Source organism: Arachis hypogaea, unplaced genomic scaffold, assembly GCF_003086295.3.
Source record: "Arachis hypogaea cultivar Tifrunner unplaced genomic scaffold, arahy.Tifrunner.gnm2.J5K5 arahy.Tifrunner.gnm2.scaffold_44, whole genome shotgun sequence".
Classification (NCBI taxonomy): Eukaryota; Viridiplantae; Streptophyta; class Magnoliopsida; order Fabales; family Fabaceae; genus Arachis; species Arachis hypogaea.
Window position 1 is genome coordinate 52,123 of NW_027255476.1, and position 26,866 is coordinate 78,988.

Consider the following 26,866-nt stretch of genomic DNA (forward strand, 5'->3'; position numbering starts at 1 on the left):
AAATTCACATTAATTGAATGCTTAAATATCCCATTAAATTCAAATAATCTTTCAATTATTCCATGCCATAATTCTGTCATAATCAAATATTTCTTTAAATTTGTACATCATAATTTGAAATTCAAATCATTAAACAAATCTTTCCATTTATTTTTAATGATTCTTTCTTATAATACATATTACATAATCTTCAACATAATTCTTCATTATTACTTCTTTGATCATCATTTTTCGGAACATAATACATATTTCCAAATATTCATTATAAATGCATGACATTTCTGAATTTGCAAACTTAAAATGACATTCATTTTTCAAAATCATGTGGTTCACAACAGAAGCAATTATAATATTATAAATTTGATTCCTCGAGCAATCAGATGACAGTTTGATTTTCTAAAATAGTCGTATCAATGATGTGGACACTTTAAGTGATTCATTGATAATCCCTTTATAGGTGAACATTATCTACTTAATTTGCCAATCTTTCATTCAGATATCATTAGATAATCAGCTTCTATATTTAATACATTCTTGCTTCCAAGATATAAGACAATTGATAATCATTTTCTAATCCTTTTGATGCATATAAATATTCAGATACATTGATAATGATTCACATTATATATGAAAATTGATCCATTCAAGCATTATTCAAACAAATGAATAATAATAAATATGTTTAGAAATGATCAATATTCATGATAACTTTCTAGATAATTAATATTCATAAATAAAACCAATTTTTTCAATTAATCATTTATAAATTTGAATCGAGCTCTTGAAACTATTTATACAAGTTAATATTTATAGTATTAAAATCATAATTATTAGTGATTACATTTAATCAGGAACATCTTTGGTGATTGACCCTGAGTATTCGCTTTAAATTCGAATCGGTCTTTGAAAGATCTTCTCAAATATTTCTATAAGAACCTTAGCAATCTCGTAATATTAAAATAGATCTTATGTTTTAATAATATACAAAATATAAAATATTAAATTTAATTATGGAAAGTAGATCATAGAAATAAAATATTTCGTTATACCATGTATACAATAGTTTAATGTCCATATTAATATAAATATAGTAGATTAAATTTTCAACCACATATTAATCTTTTCATATTTCATTAATGTATTCAGTCCTTGAATGAATCAATTTATCCAATTGGATATTAGATCACTAAATATTATATTTCATATTTTTATATAAAAGTAAATAATAATTTGAAATATAAATAAATATTTAACAGATGTATACAATAGATATTATATGATATTTAGATATATCAATAAATAATGTTACATATTATAAATAAATTAATGAGGATCAATGAAATATTATACATGGTAACAAATTTGATAGTTCAGGATAAATTATTGTTTAATTAATATATATGATAGTATTGAAATATAGTAATAATATTAACATAGATGAAAGTAAGCTTATTATTGTTTAACAATAATATTATAAGATATATATGTACAAACATGAAATGAGTATTAATAAAATTTAGCACAAATAATTGAGTATTCGTTTAATTATTTAACAATCGAAGGTTAATCATTCATAACATATGATGTAAGATAATGTTTTCAACCATATTAATTTCTTTCTAAATAAAAATTAGTCACTTACATGGACATCCATATCCTTTGTTATCACAACAATAATACCTTTCAATATTCTTAAATAATACATTCAGGTAACATAATATTTAGTGTTATCTTATTTTTAATACCATTAGGCAATATCTAATAAGTTCACTTATACATGTCACTAATTACTATATAGCACAAAAAAAGTAAAAGTACTAAACTAATAGAGAATACTATTATTTAGCACTACAATATGGTGTCTGCCATCAAATTTCCCATCTCAATATAACCCTAAGTTTATGATCCACTATCATAATGCATCAAAGTTCTTTTGGTTTTTTTCCGTGGTTTTTCTATCTAATCCCTTAAAGGTACCGATTCAGATTTCTAATTGACAATTTCTTTAAAGGAAAAGAAAATATTGAATATATTAAAAATAATAAAAAAATTCACTTTCAGATATTAATCAATATCTTTGAAGTATTAGCAGTTAGTAAGATTCTGAAAAAAAATGTAAGAAGAAAATTCAATTTTTTATTTCATTAGTGACAGTACTACTAATACACAGGATTGACTCAAGTTTACATAATAAGGTAAAGAGTAAAGTGTCGTTTTTGTCCTCAACGTTTGGGGTAAATTCTATTTGTGTCCCTAACGTTTAAATCGTCCTATTTATATCCCTAACGTTTGTAAAAGTGATTCAATGTTATCCTGCCGTCAATTACACATCATGAACGCTTTAGTTTGAGTTTTAAAAATCTCTTCTTGAAGTTAAAATATAAATATCTGGGATAGAATCGATAATCCACTCCGAAAAATAGCTCATCAAAAGTTGAAACTAATTCCTACAACATTTACGTAATTCACTTTTCTAGGGATATAATTGAATCTAAACACAAATAATGGGTATAATATTAAAGTCGAACGCATCCAAGTGCGACCTAATTGAGAATGAATACATCCAAGTGAAAATAATTGAAAAATATAATCTGATTTGTTAGTATAATTGATAGTAGGATAATATTGAATCACTTTTATAAACGTTAGGGATACAAATAGGACGATTTAAACGTTAGGCACACAAATAGGACTTACCCCAAACGTTGGGGACAAAAACGATACTTTCCTGTAAGGCAAATTTGTTTGAGATGCACGTTGAGATATATTGATTTAGATTCTCGAAATAGTGGTGGAATAAGGAGAAATGGTCCATGACTCCATGTGGTTAATAGAGGACGATGAGAAAGCCAATGAATTAGGTTAACTTTGGGCCCAACACCCTTCGTTCATATATTAATTTACAGCAAGCACCATCCTACAGTATAGGGACAACTCACTGAGCGCTTCCCTCCGTATTTTGGCCTTTTTATGTTTGGAGGGGAAGAAAATTGGAATAAAATATGCTCTAGAAGCTTAGATAACTGTGTAAATGATTCTTATTATCTTTTATTTTTAATAAGCACAACTTTATATCATGCTATTATTAATCAATGCAAATTATCAATAATTTTAATAAAAAATAAAATGTTGTTACGAGTCCCAATTGGCCTGATTACAAGAAAAGAACAAAACCAAGGTTTAAATTTGGATCGAGGAATGAGAACTGACATTTCTTTTTCTTTGTGAAGACAACATAAAAGGTATTGGATTTAGCGCGGTCAAGTACTGACCAAGATTCCATCAAATAATAAAGCTAGAACTTTGGCTTCAATGGAAAAATTCAAATTGCTAAAAGATAAAATTTAACCTCCTACTGTATGTACTATTACAGTGAGGTAAAATCTATAATAAGCTCGAAAGGAAACTGAGTTTCAGCATAAAGGAATGAAGAAATTTTCCATATAAAAGCATTAGCACATGATATAGTTATATCCACACACAAAAAATAGTTAAACGAAAAAAAAAAGGGGAGAGAAAATGAAAAGCCTAAAAGGCAGGAACATGGGCAGCAAGCAATATATAATAATCGGAGTACTGCTGTCTACCGTGACTGTGAGTCTATAATAAATTAATAATTATAATTAATAACGAAAAAGAGAGCTTCTATTCCGACAGCATCATATCATGTAATATTATATAATCTCATAACAGAGATTCACTATTTGCCAGCATGATATCAAGGCATGCGCTCTCATGTGTATGGAAGCCTTTTCTTCCCATCCCCATTATTATATGAAATCATTATTATTAGATTTTATATAATTTCCCAAAAGTGGGTGCAAAGATTCTCTGGAGCCCCATGGCTCTTACATCCACTTTTGACTTTGTACAAGTTGGCATTTTCTTCTAATTACACCTACACATTTTTTTATGAGTGAATGAATGGAAGCATCCTAATCTTATCGGTCAAATTCATTTTTCATTTTTTGCCTAACAACCAGACCATTCCAGCTACGAAATCAGTGCTTGACCAATTGAAGGGGAAAAACAATGTCAAGTTAGAGAAAATGTTTTGTTGGTTTAACTTTGCCATCACATAAAGGATCATGTGGGAGCCCGCTAGTTCAAGTGTTGAAGTTGAACTCAATTAATGCACCTCCTAGATTATGTATATCAAAAATTTCAAGTGCCTCAACCCCACAAAATGTAGTAAAATGATAGTAATTATGTAACTGAAGAAAAACTAAAACTCCATTATTAATTGACAGAGTTAGATCCATCATGTAGCATTTCAAATTCACAATAATGTTAAATGGATTTTCCAAATGAGTGAATCAATTATCTAGTATGCTTGCTAGTTGCTTGCTACCATTACATGATGTTAGTGTCCCAATTCTACCTTCTTTCATACGCCTCATAAGAAAAGCATGACAATATCATCATTCCCCCAAGTTTAGGGAAAAGCTTTCGGTACAACGAATGAGACACCAATAAGCAGACAAACTAAAATATGAAATATGAGTAATTGAGCAACAATTTCCAAAGAGTTTTTTCATCATCAAATGGGGCCCAAAATGGAACCCGGTGAAAAGGAATCCGGCATCCTAGTTGTAGCATACAGAGAAGAGAAATCTTGAAACAGACTAGAAGAAAGAAAACCCCAACAAGAACAAGAAATTGTAAATCAAAAGATAACATTTTTTTTCTTTTCCAACTATTAATTTCTCTCAATAAATAAAACCGGATTCTTCGTCGCCGGATAACCCGCCATCCATGCTCATCATTGTAATGAAGAATGCAAGTTAAACTCATGGGATTCATACCAACTCCTCTTGTTCTTCGGAGGGGCACCTTATCAGCTCCAGTATGCTAACAACCTCTCCCATATCAGGCCTATTGGATGGCACTTGTGAGGTACATATTAAGCCTAACTTCATCACCGGAATCGCTTCCTCTGCTGGGAACTTCCCTTGTAGCCTTTCATCAATGCATTCCTCCACCCTGCCTTCTTCCAATGTGCCTCTCACCATGTCACAGAGTACCACCACATCATCCTCCATGTATTCAACGGGCCTCTTCCCTGTAACAACCTCCAAGACCAAGACTCCAAACCCGTAAATATCACATTTTTCGGTAATTTTCACCGTCTTGCAGGCAAACTCGGGTGCCATGTAGCCAAGGGCGCTTTGAATTTTGCTACTCAGAACATACCTGTCAAGCATTGGTAGCAGCCTTGCTAGACCAAAATCCCCTACTTTTGGTTCGCCATAGCTGTCAAGAAGGACATTGGTAGACTTAATGTTATAGTGAATAATGTTTGAGTTGTGCAAGTGAGCTAAGGCCTTTGCTGTCCCAAGAATCACATTGAACCTCTCATTCCATGAGAGGAAGTTTCCACCCGATCCTTCATGGAGATGCTTGTAGAGACTGCCACCTGAGACATACTCAGATATAAGGAGCTGCAGTGATGGAGTCCAATAATAACCTTCTAATTCCACTAGATTTTGGTGTCTGACTTTTCCTAATTTCTTCACTTCTCTTTCAAAATCTTCTTGGGACTTGACAAGGCTGGATACAGTGAGTTTCTTTATGGCGACCGATCGTCCATCTTTAAGAACTGTCTGGTATACAGCTCCAAACCCTCCACGTCCAAGCTCACAATCCTTATTAAGCAAGGCATGTGCTCCAGAGCTGAAATCAGGCTCGCCTGAAAACATGACAAGTTTGCCAGAGTTGGCATCTGTAGTTGGGGAATGGCTGAATTCATCCCCAGCAGAAAATGTGAGGGTGGCTGGAGATCGAGACTCGGTGGCCCGAACACGGAGATTCAGAACAGTGATGCCAATCACACCAACTATAATGACAGCAGCTGCACCAATGGCAATGAGTGCAGAAATGCTGAGAATGATTCTCTTGTGTCCCATAGTTGGTGGTAGTGTACCCGAGCCAGAGTCAGTGGAAGTGTTGGGATTTAGAACAATAGGCTTGGGCATGACAGCAGGGCATGATCTGTTCACAGCAGAGCCACAAAGGGATGGATTCCCGGAAACAGAGTAAGGCGAAATGGTGTTGAAGAAACCACCTGCTGGCAGTTCTCCTTGTAGATTGTTGTGAGATAAATTGAAGGAAACTAGATTGGGAAGGTTGGCCAATTGCTTAGGAAGGGTTCCAGTAAGGTTGTTAAATGAGAAGTCAACAGTTTGTAGGTTGGTTAATTTTGCGACTGCTGCAGGTATCAAACCACTCAGTCTGTTCTGCGCCAGGATCCTACACAATGAGCCAAAAATAAAGGGAAGGAATAAAAAAGAAGGCAAAATTGAGGATTAGAGCCAAAAACAGAAAAAGAATGTAGGATCTTACTGGATGATTTTTTTTTTTACAAATATTAATCAGGAAAATATAGGCATAATGGTCAGGCAATCATATGGCAAAAACGACAAAGTTGCATATCAGATTCAATCAAATAGACATATTTTGAAGCAAATCCATATAACGAAAGAACCTAAACAAAATCAACTAAATGGGCCAACCAAAACTACCAACTGGAAATATACGAAACGAAGACTTCATTTGCTACAATGAAACATGTATTAAGGGTAAAGGAAAGAGAGCTTACAAAGTTGATAAAGAAGAGCAGTTCTCAATGGAAGTTGGTATTTTCCCAACTAAAAAATTATTTTCCAATCTCAGCTCCTTCAAGGACATGGCTCCAGCTATTTCCCAAGGTATGCTTCCATTTAGATGATTCTCACTTAGGTCAAGACTAGACAACATTTTCAATTCACCAATTGCAGCAGGTATAGGACCTCTAAGGGAGTTTTGTGATAAATTCAGAAACTGCAAGCTGCTTAAATCTCCAATAGCAGATGGAATCTCACCAGAAAATGTGTTATCAGAAAAATCCAAAACTTTAAGACTTTGAACTGCAACTTCAGCCAAGGAAAACAAAGAAGTTTTCAAGCCACCTCGCGCCTTGTTTTCAGATACCAGAACATTCTCCAAATCTGACTTGAAGATCCAAGATGGAAGAGCACCAGACATCGAATTATGGCTAACATCCAAGGCCAATAGGCTAGTGCAATTTGCCATAGACTCAGGCAGGTTATTAGTGAAACTGTTACCAGACAAATTCAACATCTTCAATAACTGAAGAGTTCCAACAGAATTCGGCACCTGACCAGAAAACCTATTCCGCGAGACGTCTAATGTCTCAAGGCCTATCATCTCTCCAATCCACTCAGGAACCTCTCCTGAGAGAGCATTCCCACGCAAACCAAGGTAACTACACAATTTTAGATTCTTCAAATCCCCCGGCAGGGTACCGGAAAGCGAATTCTCACCAAAATCAACAGATCTCAAGAGCAAGCAGCTTCCAAAACCTTCCGGAATCTTTCCTGAAATCTGATTGTTTGCTAGGCTTATGCTCCTCAAATTCTTCAAAGCATCAACCCCTTTTGGAATCTCACCCTCCAACAAGTTCCCAGACAAATCAAGAGACCTGAGACCACTCAAACTCCAAACCCCAGCAGGAACAGAACCTGAAAACTGGTTAGAAGACATATCAATGGAAGCAACAGCAGAACAAGAGCCCAAACTAGAAGGAACCTTCCCAGAGAACCTGTTCCTGGCCAAGGAAACAGCCCTTAGGGACCCACATTGTCGGAAAAAATCATCAGGAACTTCTCCTGAGAGATTGTTATCACTCAAATCAATGACTCTAAGATTTTCAATGTGAGCAATGTTGGCGCTTATTCCACCAGTGAGGTTGTTCTTGGCGAGTGAAAGCTTCCTTAAGAACTGCAACCTCAACAAACCTCGACCAATCTTCCCAGAAAGAGAGAAGCCATCAAGGTTGAGCTCAATGACCCTGTTGGATCTAGGATTGCACCTCACACCAACCCAACCACCACCACACGCGTTATCATCGTCTTCGTTCCAAGATGAAAGCTTTCCCTTGGGATCTTGTATGTCAGCTTTGAACACAATCAATCCCAAAACGTCGTCGTTCAGAGACGGACTCACGGCGGCCACCGACACCGCCAGCAAAAAACCCGAGAAGAAGAAGCGGAGAAGCACCCTCATGTTTGAAACTGCTCGCATTTTCAGACACTAAAGACCCATGTGAAAACAAAGCTGGAAAAAAGAAATGAAGAGATTCAAAGTTCGCGAATTTGGAAAATGAAAACAGAACTCGACTTCAGAGTAAGCTCATTCCGAAAATGGGTTAAGAGAAAGAAAAAAAAATTGTTTCTTTTTATATAGATATACAACGGCTAGATTTGAAAACCAGCAGAATGAGTCAAAGAATACAGTGTGGAAGAAGACGAAACAGCGGCATTAGCAGAAAGGAAGAAGAAACGTACACAGTAACAGAGACACCAAAAGTAGCCACAAAGTTCAAGAGCTTAAACAAAGTGAAGTGTACTCAAACCCTAGAAAACCACTCTCTGCTAACAAGGCAAGGATCTGGAGGCTAAATAGGAAGTTCAAAAGCGAACCGAAGCCGAAAAAAGGTTGAAGAAGATCACCGACGAGAGCTTGTAGTAGAAGACTCGATCCAGAAATGGTTTTAGGAGAATGTGGAACGCGTAAGCTTTGATTTCTTCGCCGAAAATAGTATCCGAATGGTGCTTACCGAAAAATAGAGAAAATGGATCGGCGAAATTGCCGGTGCGAGTTGCCGGAAGTTTATCGCCGGAAGAGAATCGGAAGCATGTCTGTTTCTCACTTTTTCTCTCTTGCTTGCTTTCACTTTCTTCTCTCTGTTTTAAGAGGTCACAAAAAGAAAGTGAGGGAAATAATATTCAGTTTTTATCAACGGAAAAATGGTCCCATTGGTAGATGAAGAAAATTAATTAGAATATGCCACGTGGCAAGCACATGCTCATTGTGGGCCCTACGTGTCAGACACGTCCTCAGACTTCAGTTATGCTTTTGACGTGGATGGCTTACCTGGCATCCTCCATTCCCAAATTGCCCCTCGTTCAGAAAATAGTCAGAAAACAATGAACAATGAAGACGTATGATTACTAATCAAGCCGTGTATTAAAATTTAAAACGGGGTTAAGTAAAGTTAACTAATGATTTCAACAGAGAAATCGGAAACCCTTTGGTGAAGAACGGAGATATTTCTTTGTTTTTTCCCTTTACCGTTTCACAATAATTTAACTTTCTAGTGTAAAACCTGCATTATGTGTAGATCAAATATTAATTCATTGTAAAAATTTATTGATATTTTTGTATTATTATTAACAGTTATTATTTTTAATTTTAAAAAATTCTTTATATATAGAAATTTATTATAGAGTGTATAAGATTATTCTGTCATTTATTTTTTAGTTGAATAATTTAGTTATTTTTTTAGTCTATAATAACGAATTTTACTTAAATATAAAAGCTATTATATTTGTATATTTAAATAAATATTGTTACATATTATAAATGTTATACAACTTCAAAAAATTAAAATTTTAATAAAAATAACTTATATTATAATCACACAAACAACAAATACTAATTAAATAACTTTTTGTTATATTATTAGACTCTTCGTATATGACTTGCACACTACCTGTGAGTTATGTATTTAATCTACTTTATATACTTATTTATAATTTGTTTACAAAAGAATTAATATATATTTTTTAAAAGAATAATTTACTTAGTATACAGAAAGATTAAATAATTAATCTCTTTTGTTATATTAAAATTTAATTTAGTTAAAAAATTAATATAGTTAATATTTTTTAATATTTTAGTTTACATTAATTTATATATTTTAATAATTTCTTTAAATGATAACTTTTAGAATACGTTTTAACTATTCAAAAACAAAAAAATTCAATTATATATGAAATCAAATATCATTTTTCTATTCTATAAGAATTACAATTAATAACAAAAAAAACACTAATTATAAGAAAAATATTGAATTGGTAAAAAACAAAGAATTTTGATATGGTCCTATCTTTATATGTCTCTGTCCATTTGATCAAATTCACAAACAAAAAATTATATATTCAAATTACATAAGAGACTAATCATATATTCAAATTTAAAGTTTTTGTAACAAAAAAAAATCAAATTAGTTATTCTAGATTTATCTAAAAAAAATATTGGCTACCAATTGGTATAATGCGTGATTATAATCGTGTGTTTTTATTACGATATTTAAGAGTAGCAGTAATCGCTCTCTATAATTTGTAGCCAATAACAAGAAGACAAAAAAAAAACAAAAAAAAATAGAAAGGGTAACTAGAAATATGATGGAAAATTTGTGAAGAAGATAAAAAAGAAATGAGTTTTGGGCGGTTATAAATCTCAAATTTTATTTTCTTCCTCACAAATCATCTCCACTATCTATCTAGTCACTCCCTCTATTTTCATATTTTCTGCTATTTTTTTATTTTCTCATTACTGCCTACAAATTGTGAAGAGGATTCCTACTAACTTTTAATATCATAGTAAAATATATAACTACATCATAATTACACATTACACCAAATATCATTTAATATTTAAAAAAAGTAACCGTCATTCTATGTATCATTTTATTGATTTATTCTAATGATTTATATTCTTATAATTATTATATAAAAAATCATCAAAACATATTCACAGCACACCTAAATTTTTATAGTTCAAAATACAATATCAAAGCAAATTGAAAAAATAAAATGTCAAATTTATTGGCTGCATGGCTTTTCTTTAGGCTATCAATCTATATGTATCAATCATTTTTCAAGTGGTTTTCAAGTAAAATACTATTTGTGAATCATTTTCATTGGTCCAATTAAAAATACGTTTGAAAAATTTAAAATATCTACTCTAATAAAGTATAATTTATGAGCAAGACTAATAACAAATAATTAAAAAAGTTAGATAAAATATTAAATTGGTCTCTTATATTTAGACATAATTCTGTTTTGATTTTTAAGGTTTAAAATATCATTATTCAAATTCAAAAAAATTTCATTTAGCTTCAATGTAGTCTCACTGTGAGGTCAAATTTAAATAATTAACGAAATATTCTACATAACAGTAGTACAAGAAGAAGGTCGATAATTTAGAGAACAAATACAAGTTCCAGAGATACAAAATCAACCGTAGATGTATCAATATATTTATTTATCATTCTTATAATTTAAATAAAATATTTTCTATAGAACTAAAGAAAATAATAAATAAATATATTGATGCATCCACGGTTGATTTTGTACTTTTAGAGTTTATATTTGTTTTGCAAATTATTGATTTTGTTCTTGTACCACTGTCATGTAGGTCATTTCATTAATTATTTAACTTTGATCTTACAGTAGGACTATATTGAAGCTAAATAAATTTTTTTAAATTTAAATATAACACTTTAAATCTTAAGGATCAAAACAAAATTACACCTACACATAAAAGATCAATTTAATACTTAATATTAGAAGTTTAAATTGTGTTCAATATTCTGTATCATTCTAACATGCTGCAACATAACTGCTTAGATAACTCTCTAGGTTAGGTTCTATCATTCAAAAATAAATTGTTCAACCAAACATAAATTCAACTGCGAATGGAAATCTAAAACTCAAATAGAAAAAATAACAGATGTACTTTGAGACAAAAAAAAAAGGGCGTTTCATGACCTGTGACAAAAATGTAATTTTTTTTATCATTTTTATAAAGGACAATGTCAATGACGTACTCTGAGACATTTGATTAAATTAATTGGTTATTTACCACTTCATTGAGAAGAAAGTACAATGACTTATTAAAATTCTTCATACACATAATGTTGGGTATATGAAGATGGTAAGATGATAAAATTTTATATTTGTGTAGTGATTTTAACATATGATTAAATTGCTTTTTTTATAAAGATATTTATCTTCATATTTAGTTGTTATAAGATTGATAATAATACTCTTTTAAGATACAATAAAACCAATAAATTTATTAATTAACAATAATAAAAAAAATTTTCAACTCTCTTAAACTTTAGAAGAATGAGAAAATAAGGCTTGACAAAACAATTTTTTCTTGCTGTGTTTATTTTGAGTGTAAGGAATATTTATATATAGATATGTTACATGAATAACTAAAAGTCACATACCATGTTAAATAGTTGTGACCTTTTGTTATTGTATGAATAGTCATAACTCTTTATTTGTTGTGTGAATAAGCATAATGTATCATTTCACACACTAACCATCACATACATAAATATATATCACCGGTTAACAAATAACTAACTCAAAACCAGATAAGATTTTAATCATTCACTTAAATATTAATATTAATTATTAATAAAATTAATATTAATATATATAAATTTGTAAATATCTTTTAATCTTCCACTATTTACAAAATTTAAATACTATACAATTATATGCATAAAGAATGTGTCACTAAGATTAAACATTTTTTTAGTGTAAATTTAAAGTTCTAACGAAGTAATAGGTGTCTAATCGATTAAACATATACTCTATATGTTAGTACCAAAAATCACACACATTATTTATAGAGCAATGCTAGGGGCCAGCAATTTTTGTGATTGTTAGCCATCAACTAGCCATCAATGATGATTTGATGGTGTGAGATTGGTGTGAGATTTCATCCAATAGCTCACCTTCCTCTGCTGGTTACATGCTGGCTAAAATTCAATAAAACTGCTGGCCCCCTAGACTTTTTCTTATTTATACCCTCAAAGTTCAAGAGTTTATAATTTTAAGCACTTATATGACCTTATGCTTATCATGGTTTCATGAATATTTACAGGAATAAAATGTCTAAAATTCTCGATTAGAGCGGCACCACTCCTATATTCATATAGGTGGAATCTTTTGATAAATAATATTATCATTCCATTAAGAATTTTAAATCACCCTCCTAATTTATTGTAAATAGCACTAAATCATATACATTAGTGTTCCAATTGCTAAATAACTTGTTACCCGTTAAACCTTGAAACTAGTGGCCTACTAGAATAAGTGATGAACGGATTTTTGACAGTTTAGAATTTAACAATAAACTCTCATTGCAAGTATAGTTTCTAAACCAACAATAATACTTTCATACAAAAGTTTGGTTATCACAAGTAAAAAACCCCTTAAAAGTAATAACCGAAGTATTTAAACCTCGGGTCATCTCTCAAGGAATTGCAGGGAAGTGTTCTTATAATTGGTTATGCAAAGGTATATTTTGGGGTTTTGAAATAAGAAACAAAAAACGTAAATGGTAATGAAAATCAAATGATAAAGGAGTTTTGGCAAGGTTTGGTGGTTAAGGATCTATATCCTTATCACTAACTACAACATGAGAATTGGTAAGAATCAATCCCATTAAGTCATCCTCTAACTAGTAGTAAAGAAAAGTTAAATAAGCTATATCAATCCAAATCCATAAGTACTAGCTCTCCATCAATTCAATTATTGAGAACTAGATTTAATGGCCCCAATCATCAATTAATTGGATATTAGTAACTCAAGAGTTCCTAAGTTACCATCCCAAGCCAAGAACATAAAATCCTACTCTAACATCATTCCAAGCATTTTATCAAACACTTGGTAGGCACAACACAAGAGCATAGAAAAGTAATAAGAGATAATAAAATCCAAACAACTAATTGAAAGCATCAATAACATAAATTAAAGAAAGCAATCATAAATATGAAATACCTCAAATTGCATTAAATAGAAAATCAAATCTAACATGAAAATTCATAAGCTAAATTGGAAAAATAGAAAAATCAACAAGAGGAATAGATAACCAAAGTGCTAGAACAATAATAGTAGAAGAAACCTAAATCAAAGCATAATAGAAATCTGAAATTGAAAAGGAATAAAACTAAGAATCCTAAAACCTAGAGAGAGGATAGGCTCTCTCTCTAGAAAACTACATCTAAAACATAAAATTATGTGAATGATAAGTGTCTGTCTGATTCCTCCACTCTGCAGCCTCTAATCTCTATTTTTGGGCTAAAAATTGGGCCAAAAACAGCCCAGAAATTGCCCCCAGTGATTTCTGATACGTACAGCACGTGGCTCATGCGCGTGTACGCGTGCTTTGCATGTGCGCATCGCCTAACAGCAAGGCAACTATGGCAAACTATATATCATTTCGAAGCCCCGGATGTTAGATTTCCAACGCAACTAAAGTCGCCTCATTTGGACCTCTGTAGCTCAATTTATGATCGATTGAGTGCGAAGAGGTCAGGGCTGACAGCTTAGCAATTCCTTCAACTTCTTGTATTCCTTCCACTTTTGCATGCTTCCTTTCCATCCTCTAAGTCGTTCCTGCCTTATAAACCCTGAAATCACTTAACACACATATCAAGGCATCGAATGGTAATAAGAGATAAAATTAGCAAAATTAAGGTAAAAAGCATGTTTTTAATCATAGCATCAATTTGGGAAGAAAATGTAAAAGTCATACATTTCATATGAATAAGTGTATAAAAGATTGATAAAATCCACTCTATTTAGCACAAGATAAACCATAAAATAGTGGTTTATCAAATTCCCCACACTTAAACATTAGCATGTCCTCATGCTAAGCTCAAGAGAACTAAAAGAGTAAAGGCAAAATGGTATGATGTATGAAATGCAACCTATCTATATGAATGCAGCTAAATGCAAAAATGCTTTTACCTACTTGGTGAAAAGTAAATAAATCTTTCAAGAACAAATATGGACTGGATTTCACTAATTCAAATCATAAAAATGAAGTAAAAATAGACTTGCAAAAGAAAATAGCTCATGAAATCCAGGAACAAAGAATCGAGCATCGAACCCTCACGGGAAGTGTATACACTCTAATCACTCAAGTGTTTGAGGTTTGATTCTCTCAATTCTCTACTAACCTTACTTTCTAAGACTTGCTCTTCTTCTATCAATCAACAAAGATTTAATGCACAAAATACACATATCAAGAGGTCTTTTAAGGGTTGTAATGGGGTTAGAGTCAAGGTAGGAATGTATTTGGTTAAGTGGACTAAAATTCAAATCCTTGATTAACCTAAACTTACCACCTAACCTAAGACAATCCATGTAATTACAATGCAAAATCTAACTGCCCTTAACTGTATTTACCACATATTCATGCATCCCAAATGTAGTACAGTACATATGTATTGATATTATTACTTAACTTAGGGTATTTTGTCCCCTTTTTATTATTTGCTCTTTTTCTTTTCTTTTTCTCTTTTTTTTATTTTTTTTTCTTTTGTCTTTCTCAATGTATATGATTAAAGTATTGAATGCAAGAACATGTGCTTAACTATCTCTTTCACAAATTCAGCAAAAATATACAACACCCAATTCTTAAACCAAATGTTTCCAACCCAATTTTCCCACACTTAGATCATGAGCACTCTTACTAGTCTAAGCTAACCAAAGATTCAACTTAGGGACATTATTATTTTTTGCTTAGAGTTAATGATGTGGTAAAGTAAAGAACAAATGGGTAAAATAGGCTCAACATTGGTTTGCAAAGGATAATGAAAGGTTAAGGCCATATGGGTATGTAAGCTAAGTGAAACAAGACCTCAATCATATAAGTGTATGCATACATCAAAACAATAGAAATATGAAATTAAGCAAGACAAAGATCACAATTATAGAGAGAACAACACACACCAAAAATAAAGTAGTGGTTGTTAAAATGCAACCAATCGAATAGGCTCAAAATCTCACTGGTTTTGTGTGTTCGGGCTCTAAACCATGTTCCAAAATAAAATTTCTTCAAACAAATTTAACAAACATTTTAATTCAAATTAGTGAGATGCTATAAAAAGTTTCTTAAAAAAGAAAATATTACTTCAACCAAGCAGTGGTAAAATTATGCAGAAAATCAAACAAACATGCAATTACACATGCAAATGCAACAATGAACTAACAAAGAAAATTAAACATTGGTGTTGAGAGGAAAAACTAACCCACGGAAGCCGGTATCGACCTCCCCACACTTAAAGATTGCACCGTCCTCGGTGCATGCTGAGATATGCAAGTGGACGAGATGCTACAACTGATGCTTTTCACCGAAGGTTGTGCAGATGGACTTGTCGGTTGCCCCATTGAGAAGCTTTCCCTTACCCTTCTCGGTGGCCATCCTAAAAGAAAAGAAAAAGGAAGAAAAGTAACCCAGAAATAAAGATAAGGAAACAAATAGAATATGGGTGGGTTGATGCCAAATAATGAGGATCTCAACTACATAGTAGCTACAACATGCAAGTGAGAAAACAGTAGAAGCAAATGGCATATGAAAAGTGAAAAAATTGCAATAATAGGGGAGAGAGTGTGGGTAATGAAAGATAATATAGGTGCATATCAATGCAAATGGAATACAAGTATCATAAAAATTAGCATGGAATTATAATTAATAACATCCAACATTTTAAAACAAGTCACAAAGCACCAAAATAATTCAAGAAAAGATGCAACATTTGAATAAGAATATTTAACACCAATGAAAAAATAAGAAATTAGAAAAGAAGATAAAAACATGAACAAAATTAAAATGCAATGAAGAAAAGTATGCAAATGCAATATGTAAAAGAGAAGGAAAGAGAATAAGGATGAGAAGGGGGAAGAAGAAATCTAGGCGGCGGACTACTTTAAGTGAGGCGGTGCAGCGACGCGCACGCGTATAGCCCGTGGATGCGTGGGTCGCATAAGAAGAAGGGACGCGTAAGCATCCAGTGCACGGACATGCGCCTCTGGTCGTTCCGATCGCGCGAGTCCAGCCTCGCATACGCACAACTCTCTGGTCATTCTGGGCTGGAGGCCAAAAATGTAAACGACGCGTGCGCGTCATGTACGCGCACGCGTGGATGGTCATAGGTAGAAAAGGGACGCGCACGTGTCAGGAACGCGTACGCGTGGGTGAATTTGTGCCTCTAACACAGTACCAGTCCCAGACCAGCCCAACTCTCTGGCCAAACATGGTTTTATGCCAATTTCTTCTTCCACGCGGACGCGCCATAAACGCATACGCGTGGGTCGCTAAAGGTGGAACGAAGCGCACGCGTACGCATGGGCTTGATTGTGCCTAAAGCACGTTTCTTGCTCAGCTCTCGCGCCACTTTCTGTTCAATCTACCATATTTCGCATACACGAAGGACGCAGATGCGTATTAGGCATTTGCGCGTCGATCCCCCTTTTTTATGTAGAATGCAGGTGCTGATGCAGAATGTATAAATGAACATGGATAAAAATAAAACAAAATAAAACTAAGAATGAAAAGGAACGATCATACCATGGTGGGTTGTCTCCCACCTAACACTTTAGTTAAAGTCCTTAAGTTGGACATGTGGTGAGCTCCTTGTCATGGCGGCTTGTGCTTGAACTCGTCCAGGAATCCCCACCAATGTTTGTACTTCCAGTAGCCTCTGGGGTCCCAAACTAGGCACAAAGAGCCTTCAAGCAAGTTAAAGCAAGTGACAAGGCCCCAAGAGTATTGATTGCTAGACTGAATTCCAGGGACACAAACCTTGCTTTTGCACCCGTCTTCTTGTTGATCATCATTGTTCCAACCAGGTGGCAAGCAATTTGAATTCTCACTGAAGCGTCCAAACAACTTCCTAGACCCATTCAATTGAGCTCTACACCAACCCTTGTACTTCAATTTGGAGCATACAACCATATCGAACCTTGCCTGACAACTCCTACCACTAACCATCTCCCTCTTACTCTTAAAGCTACAAAGAGCTCTAAGTTGACCATCCGTCTCAAAAAAACCATATTCAAGTGGAAAAGTAAAGGTTAAGGATAAGGATTTTACCCACTTGAATGTTATATGTGATGGTAATGGCTTTGGAAGAGGTGTTTCCAATGGTCTTGCAAGCTCTACTCCCTTGGAATTCTTCCACCTCTTTGCAAGCCTCTTCAACTTCAACCGCTTCCTCTTGGTAGCTTTCTTCCAATTCAATCTCTTCTTCATTGCCTACCAAGGGCAGGGGAGGCTGTGTTTCTTCTTCTTTAATCTCCATCTCTTGATCAACCTCTGCAAAGTCTTCAACCATGATGTGCCGTGGAGATTGTACACCCTCCTCAACATCAACATCAAACACCTCGGAAGGAGGCTCTATGACTGGACTTTCCCATGGAGGTTCCGCATCTCCCAAGTCTTCAACCACTTCCTCTTTTGTGATAATTTCGGCTTTCTCCATGCTATTAGATTCTCCATATGTAGCTATGGGAGTTCCTTAAGTCTCTACCCGTTGGGAGGCTAATCAATTTATTAACTCGCCCAAGGCAGCCGTGAAATTTAGCACAGTTCCTTGGAACTCTTGTGTCGGCCTTTGCATCTCTCTTTGCTTTGGAAAAAGAACATTTAGAGTGTTATCCATTGGAGATCGGGGTGGATATGATGATTCATTATTTGGGAGGGAAGGTTCATGATATGAAGGTGGTTCATCATAATAAGGATGTGGCGATTCAACACTCTCCATCTTGTCCACTTGTTGCACAACACACTTCAATTCCATGTTCTCAAGTTGAGATTCTTTAGCTATGGAAGCGTCATATGCTTTTCGGCTTACCACTTGCTCCAATTGATGAACGACTGCTTGAAATTGATGCAGTGTCTCCTTGAGATGATCCCTTAACTCTTGTTCCGCTTGGGGATTATAATATGGAGGTGGTGGTTTTGGAGAGTAGTTGGGTTGGAATTAGGGTGGCTCTTTATATGGTTCATATGGCTCATAAGGTGGTTAGTATGGTGGGTAAGGATTAGGATCATAGAAGGGTGTTTGGTAGTGGGTGGCTTGTGAGTATGGTGGTTCAAAGTTATGTAGAGGAGGGGGCTCATAGGTATAGTATAGTGGGGGTTGATTGTCACGAAAAGGTCCACCATAAACATTGCCTTGATATGCATCACAGAATGCTTGTTGCTTGTAACACATTGGAGGAGTTTATTGCCAAGAGGGTTGATCAAATCCTTGTGGCGCCTCCCATCTTTGGTTGTTCCAACCTTGATGCATGTTCTCATTGTAATCTCCTCTCCTGCAATGGTAACCAGACTCATAGCCAAAAGGGTGAGAATTCATAGTAGCTTATAAAAATTAAAAACAAAATCAAACAAACAAGCGAAAAGCAAATATTTACAATAACCAATAATAAGGAACACGTTTGCAAATCTGCGGCAACGACACTATTTTGATGAACAGATTTTTGACGGTTTAGAATTTAACAATAAACTCTCATTGCAAGTATAGTTTCTAAACCAACAATAATTCTTTCATACAAAAGTTTGGTTATCATAAGTAACAAACCCCTTAAAAGTAATAACCGAAGTATTTAAACCTCGGGTCGTCTCTCAAGAAATTGCAGGAAAGTGTTCTTATAATTGGTTATGCAAAGATATATTTTGGGGTTTTTGAAATAAGAAACAAGAAACGTAAATGGTAATGAAAATCAAATGATAAAGGGGTATTGGCAAGGTTTGGTGGTCAAGGATCTCTATCCTTATCACTAACCACAACATGAGAATTGGTAAGGATCAATCCCAGTAAGTCATCATCTAACTAGTAGTAAAGGAAAGTTAAATGAGCTATATCAATCCAAATCCATAAGTCCTAGCTCTCCACCAATTCAATTAGTGAGAACTAGATTTAATGGCCCCCAATCATCAATTACTTGGACATTAGTAACTCAAGAGTTCCTAAGTTACCATCCCAAGCCAAGAACATAAAATCCTACTCTAACATCATTCCAAGCATTTTATCAAACACTTGGTAGGCACAACACAAGAGCATAGAAAAGTAATAAGAGATAATAAAATTCAAACAACTAATTGAAAGCATCAATAACATAAATTAAAGAAAGCAATCATAAATATGAAATACCTCAAATTGCATTAAATAGAAAATCAAATCTAACATGAAAATTCATAAGCTAAATTGGAAAAATAGAGAAATCAACAAGAGGAATAGATGACCAAAGTGCTAGAACAATAATAGTAGAAGAAATCTAAATCAAAGAATAATAGAAATATGAAATTGAAAAGGAATAAAACTAAAAATCCTAAACCTTAGAGAGAGGAGAGAGCCTCTCTCTCTCTCTAGAAAACTACATCTAAAACCTAAAATTATATGAATGATAAGTGTCTGTCTGATTCCTCCACTCTGCAGCCTCTAATCTCTATTTTTGGGCTAAAATTTGGCCAAAAACAGCCCAGAAATTGCCTCCTGGCAATTTCTGATACGTAAAGCACGTGGCTCAGGCGCGCGTACGCGTCATGCACGCGTACGCGTCGCTTGTCTGCGCACTATCCACGCGTACGCGTGTTTTGCTCGTGCACATCGCCTAACAGTAAGGAAACTATGACAAACTATATCTTATTTCGAGGCCCCGGATGTTAGCTTTCCAACACAACTAGAACGGCTTCATTTGGAAATCTGTAACTCAAGTTATGATCGATTGAGTGCGAAAAGGTCAGGGCTGACAGCTTAGCAATTCCTTCAACTTCTTGTATTCCTTCCACTTTTGAATGCTTTCTTTCCATCCTCTAAGTCGTTCCTGCCCTAGAAACTCTAAAATCACTTAACACACATATCAAGGCATCGAATGGTAATAAGAGAGGATTAAAATTAACAAAATTAAGGCCAAAGAAGCATGTTTTCAATCATAGCATCAATCTGGGAAGAAAATGTAAAAACCATGCATTTCATATGAATAAGTGTATAAAAGATTGATAAAATCCACTCTATTTAGCACAAGATAAACCATAAAATAGTGGTTTATCAATAAGGTTGGGTTCCCATCATTTAGCAATAGTAGATTTTAATCCCATTTTAGCAGTAGTTTGATTTTATCTCTTGACAAACCTTTAGTCAAAGGGTCTGCTGAATTTCCTTGAGATCTTACATAAGTGATGGTAATTACACCATCATCTATTAGTTGCCTTACAAACTCATGTCTCAAACTAATATGTCTAGAATTTCCATTATAAACCTTATTATATATTCGAGACATGGTTAATTCACTATCACAGAAGATTGAAATGGTTGTCGTCTGCTGTGCCCACAGCTTTATATCATACAACAAATTTCTTACTATTCCGCTTCTTTACCCGTGGCTAATAAAGCTATAAACTCAGCCTCCATAGTAGAATGTGTAATACATATTTGTTTCTTTGAGACCCAACTTATTGCTCCACCACCTATGGTGAAAATCCATCCTGGATTGGATTTGTTATCACTAAGATTTGTAACCCAATTTGCGTTGGAATAACCTTCTAAAAATGCGGGATAATCACTATAATGTAATACCAAGTTTATGGTTTTCTTGAGATAACCAAAAACTCTTGTTATAGCTTTCCAATGTTGATTGCTAGACTTTCCTGTAAACCTTGATAATTTGCACACAGCAAATGCTATATCAGGTCTATTACAATGCATTGCATACATTAAACTTTCTATAGCACTAGCATATTCTAATTGTGCTATAGGTCTTCCCATGTTTCCTTCTAATTTAAGATTAGGATCATAGGGCATATTAGATTCTTTAATTGTGAGATGATCAAACTTTTCTAATACCTTTTCGATATAATGAGATTGACTTAAAGTAAAGCCAACTTCATTCTTATGCACCTTTTTGCCCAATATGGTATCAACTTCATTCAAATCTTTCATCTTGAATTTAGAAGTTAGATACTCCTTTATTACACGAATTCCTTCTAAATTTGTTCCAATGATTAACATATCATCAAGACATCAACATATAAACAAATGATTACTCCATAATCTTTAGTAAATTTTGAGTAAATACATTTATCCGAACTATTATGTGAGAAACCATTTGATAACACTACTGAATCAAACTTCTCATGCCATTGTTTAGGTGCTTGTTTTAGCCCATACAAAGACTTAATTAATTTGCAAACTTTCTTTTAATTTTTGGGTAGTACATAGCCTTCCGGTTGCTCTATATAGATTTCTTCATTAAGATCTCCATTTAGAAAAGCTGTTTTAATATCCATTTGATGTATATAAAGCTTATGAATGGATGCTAATGCTATAAGAGTCCTAATAGAAGTCATTCTTGCCACAGGTGCGTAGGTATCAAAATAGTCTAGACCTTCTTGTTGTCTAAACCCCTTAGCCCCTAACCTTGCTTTAAAGGTTTGTAATGAACCATCAATGTTATACTTTCTTTTAAATAGCCACTTACATCCTATAGGCTTTGATCTTGGAGGCAAATCAACCAAGAACCAAGTATTGCTAGATAATATTGAGTGTATTTCATCATTTATTGCTTCTTTCCAAAAAGCAGAATCCCTTGAAGTCATAGCCTCTTTGAATGTTTGATGATCATCCTCTATATTCATCACAATAGGAATCTTGTTTGTTATAGAATTCCTAGTTCCTTCTACCAAAAAGGTGATAGCTTGAGAAGAAGTAAAATCTGGAACCAAGTCATTTTCTTTTCTTACTCTCAAGCTCTTACTTGGTTCAATAAACTCTTTGTCGCTTAGACGTTTATTGTTTTGATTATTTATTTCTTGTGAAATATTAGTATCATTTTGGGGATATTCTGAATTAGAAGTTGAATCATTGATAAATCTATTTTCAATAAATCCTACCTCTCTTGATTTAACAACTATATTAGACACTAAGTCTAATATTCTATATGCTTTAGAATTTTGAGCATATCCTATAAGAGTTTCTTTTATGGATTTTACCCCCAATTTGGTTCTCTTTTGATCAGAAACTTGATAAAAGGCTAAACACTCCCACACTTTAAGATAATTTAAATTAGATTTCCTTCCTTTCCAAATTTCATAAGGAGAAACCTTTCTATATCTTAATGGTATCCTATTATGGATATAACATGAAGTCAATAATGCTTCACCCCATAAATTGTAAAGCAATTTTGTATTTAGTAACATTGAATTAACCATATCCACTAAGGTACGGTTTTTCCTTTTCACCAAACCATTTTGTTGCGGAGTATATGGAGCGAAAGATTCATGCACAATACCATGTAATTCACAAAAGTTATCAAATTCATTAGAAAAATATTCTCCACCTCGATCACTACGAAGAACTTTTATTTTCTTATCATGCATATTTTTTACTTCCATTTTATATTTCTTAAACATTTCAAAAGTTTCATCTTTATTTCTAAGCAAATACACATAAGTAAATCTAGAACAATCATCAATAAAGGTTATAAAATATCTTTTTCTCCTCTAGTAATATTGCCATTTAGTTCATACTATGAATCAATTCTAATAAATGTGTATTTCTTTCAACTTTAAGAAAATGTTTCTTAGTAATTTTAGATTGTATGCAAATATCACATTTCTTATTAAAATCCTTGTTACTAAGATTAATATAGTTATTCTTTTGCATATATTCAATTGATTTGTAATTTAAGTGTGCTAATTTACTATGCCATAAATCACAAGAATCAACAACATACAAGAAAACATTCACTTTATTAATACTACGTTTAAACATGCCTTCAATACAATATCCTTTTTCTATGAATACATCGTTCTTAAGCAAGATTACTTTATCGGATTCCATTACAACTTTGAATCCTTTCTTACACAAGAGATTAACAGAAACTAAATTTTTTTTCTCAAATCTGGAACATGAAATACATTTATTAAACTTAATTTCTCCAGATGTAAAATTCAATTCCATAGTTCCTTGACCACAAATTTTGGCTGAGTTGTCATTGCCCATTAAGATCTCTCTATTGTTCACTTCTTCATATGTTTTGAATTGGTTGCGATCATTGCAAGCGTGAAAAGTAGCCCCTGAATCTAACCACCACTCAAGTGATTTTTCTTGTGTTACTCTGTTGACTTCTATAACCATGCCAATATGCATGTTTTGTACTTTTTCTGCAACCATAGCAATTAGATCCTTCTCTTCTACTAAGTTGGTCTTTGGTGCTTCCTTTTTTAGAAGTCTACATTCTTTAATATAATGTCCTTTCTTGTGACAATGATAACACTCTCTTTGTCTCTTCTTATCTTTTCTTTGAATCTTTAGAAAATTTTCTTTTCTTCTTGTTGGTGTTGTTTTCACCAATATGATTCACTTTAGAACTTTGAGAAAGATACACAGTATCACTTTTTTGAGTTTCCTCCTCTATATATATATGTCTCAGTAATTTCTCAATTGTGAAGTCCTCACCAAGATGTAAAAGTTTCTTCCTGTAACCATTCCAAGATGAAGGCAATTTTGAAATAATTGCTCCAACTTCTAATGATTCAAGGATCACCACTTGTAGATCACGAAGTCTACTTACAAGGATTTGTAATTCATGAATTTGATCCATGACAGGCATAGTATCATTCATAATAAATTCAAAATATTTCATTATAATAAACTTATCTATTCCTTGTCGTTCAGTATTGTACTTTTCTTCCAAAGATTTCCAAATCTCCAATGGTGATTGAATTGACATATAGAGATCATAGAGGTCGGATAAAGTGTTAAGAATATGACCTCGATATACAAAAGTATCTTTATCACATTTCTTCTTCAATTGAACAATCTTTTCTTTCTCTTCCGATGTGGAATTTTCAGCGACATCGGCAATTGGTGTAGTCTTTGGGTCAATCACATATGCAAGATTGAGAACCGAAAGAAGAAACATCATCTTGTCCTTCCAACGGTTGAAGTTCGTTCCATCAAAGCGATCTAACTTGACAAACTCTTGATTCATGACCTTGAACGTGGTGTTTTAATCTTGTGCCATATTCAAGGAGTATCTCTCTAAAATTGTTAGGTATATGAAGATAGTAAGATGACAAAATCTTATATTTGTGTAGTAGTTTCAAGGCAAGATTAGATCGCTTTATTTAGAGAGATATTTGTCTCCACACTTAGTTGCTATAAGGTTGATGACAATACGCTCCCAAGATACAATGAAACCAATAAATTTCTTAATTAGCAATAATAAAAAATTCTTAACTCTTTTAAACTTTAAAAGAAGGAGAAAATAAGGCTTGACAAAACAATTTTCTCTTACTGTATTTGTTTTGAGTAAAAGGGATATATATATATATATATATATATATATATATATATATATATATATATATATATATATATGTGTTGCATGAATAACTAGAAGTCACATACCATGTTGAATAGTTGTGACCCTTTGTTGTTGTGTGAATAGTCACAACCCTTTATTTTTTGTGTGAATAGGCATAATGTATCATTTCACACACTAACCATCACATACATAAATATATATCACCGGTTAACAAATAACTAACTCAAAACTGGTTAAGATTTTAACCGTTCACTTAAATATTAATATTAATATATATAAATTTGTAAATATCCTTTACATAATTGCGATTCTGCTCTCCAAAAAATTAATCTCCACATAAAAAATTTTCTACTATACAAGTCTTACAAGTCTTGAAATTCACTTACTCCTAAAACGCGCCTCTTATGGCACGTCTGTTTCACGCTCCTCCTTAACAGATTTTTCAATCAACGCACGCACGTTCTTCTTCTTCTTATTCTTCGTTATCGTCGTCATCAACACCACCTTTTTCTCCTCCTCCTCTTCTTCCTCCTTCTTTTTCATTAGATTTTCTTATCTTCCTTTCTTTTTCTCTTTCTCCTCCATCATCAGTTATCTCGTTGTTGAATATAATGAATAATTCAAGTTCAGATTGTCAACTGAACCAGAACAAAATTGACTATTGTTTTTGAATCCAATCAAGTGGCTGAAGTGTGGTTCAATTCAAAAGAAAAAATTACAGCATTAGAGGAAATATTTTTCTGTATTTGCAGCAAATTTGGATGTAACATGAAGATATTTGGGTGTAAAAACGAAGATACTTGGGTGTACTGTTATTCTGATAAGTTATGCATAATTCAAAACTCTTCTTCTTCCCCTTCCTCATCTTTTGCTGCTGCGTTTTTTTCATCATCATCATCATCTTCTTCTTCTTCTTTTCATATTCATCTTTGTCTTTTTGTTTTACCTTCTCAAGTTTTTTCTTATTTTTCTCTCTTAATAAGAATAAAAAAATCAAACAAAGAAGAAGAAAAAATATATAATGCTGCAAAATTACTTAAAAGATGATGAACTTACATTCATTTAACTAAAAGAAAGAAAGAAATAAGGAAAAGAAGAAGAAGAAAAAAATGCAACATTAGAGAAAACATTTTTCTGTACAAAAATGCTATTTATACACTAAAATTAGCCACCAATGTATTTGTGTATAAACATGTGTGCTTTAATTTATTTTCAATATATATTTGTATTCCAGTATGTATTTTATACTGGTGGCTGACTTTGGTGGCTAATTTTAGTGTACATGTAGCATAACTCGTTTCTGTATTTGCAGCAAATTTAGGTGTAAAACAAAGATATTTGGCTGTATTTTTATTCTGATAAATTCTGCATAATTCAGAACTCTTCTTCTTCCTCCTCATTTTCTGCTGCTTCTTCTTTTTTTTTATCATCATCACGATCTTCTTCTTCTTTTTTTCATCGTTTCCTTTTTGTTTTACCTTCTCAAGTTTCTTCTTGTTTTACTCTCTTAACAAGAATAAAAACAAAAAAATCAAACAAATAAAGAAGAAGAAGAAACACATAATGCTACAAAATTACTTGGAAGAAGATGAACTTATATTCATTTAACTAAAAGAAAGAAAGAAATAAGGAAAAGAAGAAGAAGAAGAAAATGCAGCATTAGAGGAAATATTTTTCTTAACAAAAATGTTATTTGTACACTAAAATCAGCTACCAATGTATTTGTGTATAAATATATGTGTGATTTAATTTATTTTCAATGTATATTTGTATTCCAGTATGTATTTTATACTGGTGGCTGATTTTGGTGATTGATTTTAGTGTACACGTAGCATAATTCATTTCTGTATTTGCAGCAAATTTGGGTGTAACGAAGA

The 26,866-nt window shown here is 33.0% G+C and overlaps 1 protein-coding gene across 2 annotated transcripts; it reads right to left on the reverse strand.

The window, feature by feature from the left end:
• Positions 1-4,507: 4,507 nt before the first annotated feature.
• Positions 4,508-8,801, reverse strand: LOC114927121 (probable LRR receptor-like serine/threonine-protein kinase IRK). Of its 2 annotated transcripts, XM_029296813.2 has the most exons (3): positions 8,346-8,798; positions 6,599-8,115; positions 4,508-6,249 (listed from the first exon to the last, which is right to left on the reverse strand). In XM_029296813.2, the coding sequence occupies exons 2-3, from the start codon at positions 8,080-8,082 to the stop codon at positions 4,800-4,802; spliced, it is 2,934 nt and encodes a 977-aa protein (XP_029152646.1). In that variant the 5' UTR covers positions 8,083-8,115; positions 8,346-8,798; the 3' UTR covers positions 4,508-4,799. The 2 variants fall into 2 exon arrangements, with proteins under 2 accessions (XP_029152646.1, XP_029152647.1); XM_029296814.2 differs by having other exon boundaries at positions 6,599-8,801.
• Between the last annotated feature and the right edge of the window lie 18,065 nt (positions 8,802-26,866).

What these genes read in the sequence shown, in the direction of transcription:
- LOC114927121 (XM_029296814.2), bottom strand. Translation starts at nt 8,082, where the DNA reads ATGCGAGCAGTTTCAAACATGAGGGTGCTTCTCCGCTTCTTCTTCTCG. An exon ending in TGCTCTTCTTTATCAACTTT is followed by an intron (nt 6,250 to 6,598) that starts GTAAGCTCTCTT and finishes CTCATTGTGTAG; the next exon opens with GATCCTGGCGCAGAACAGAC.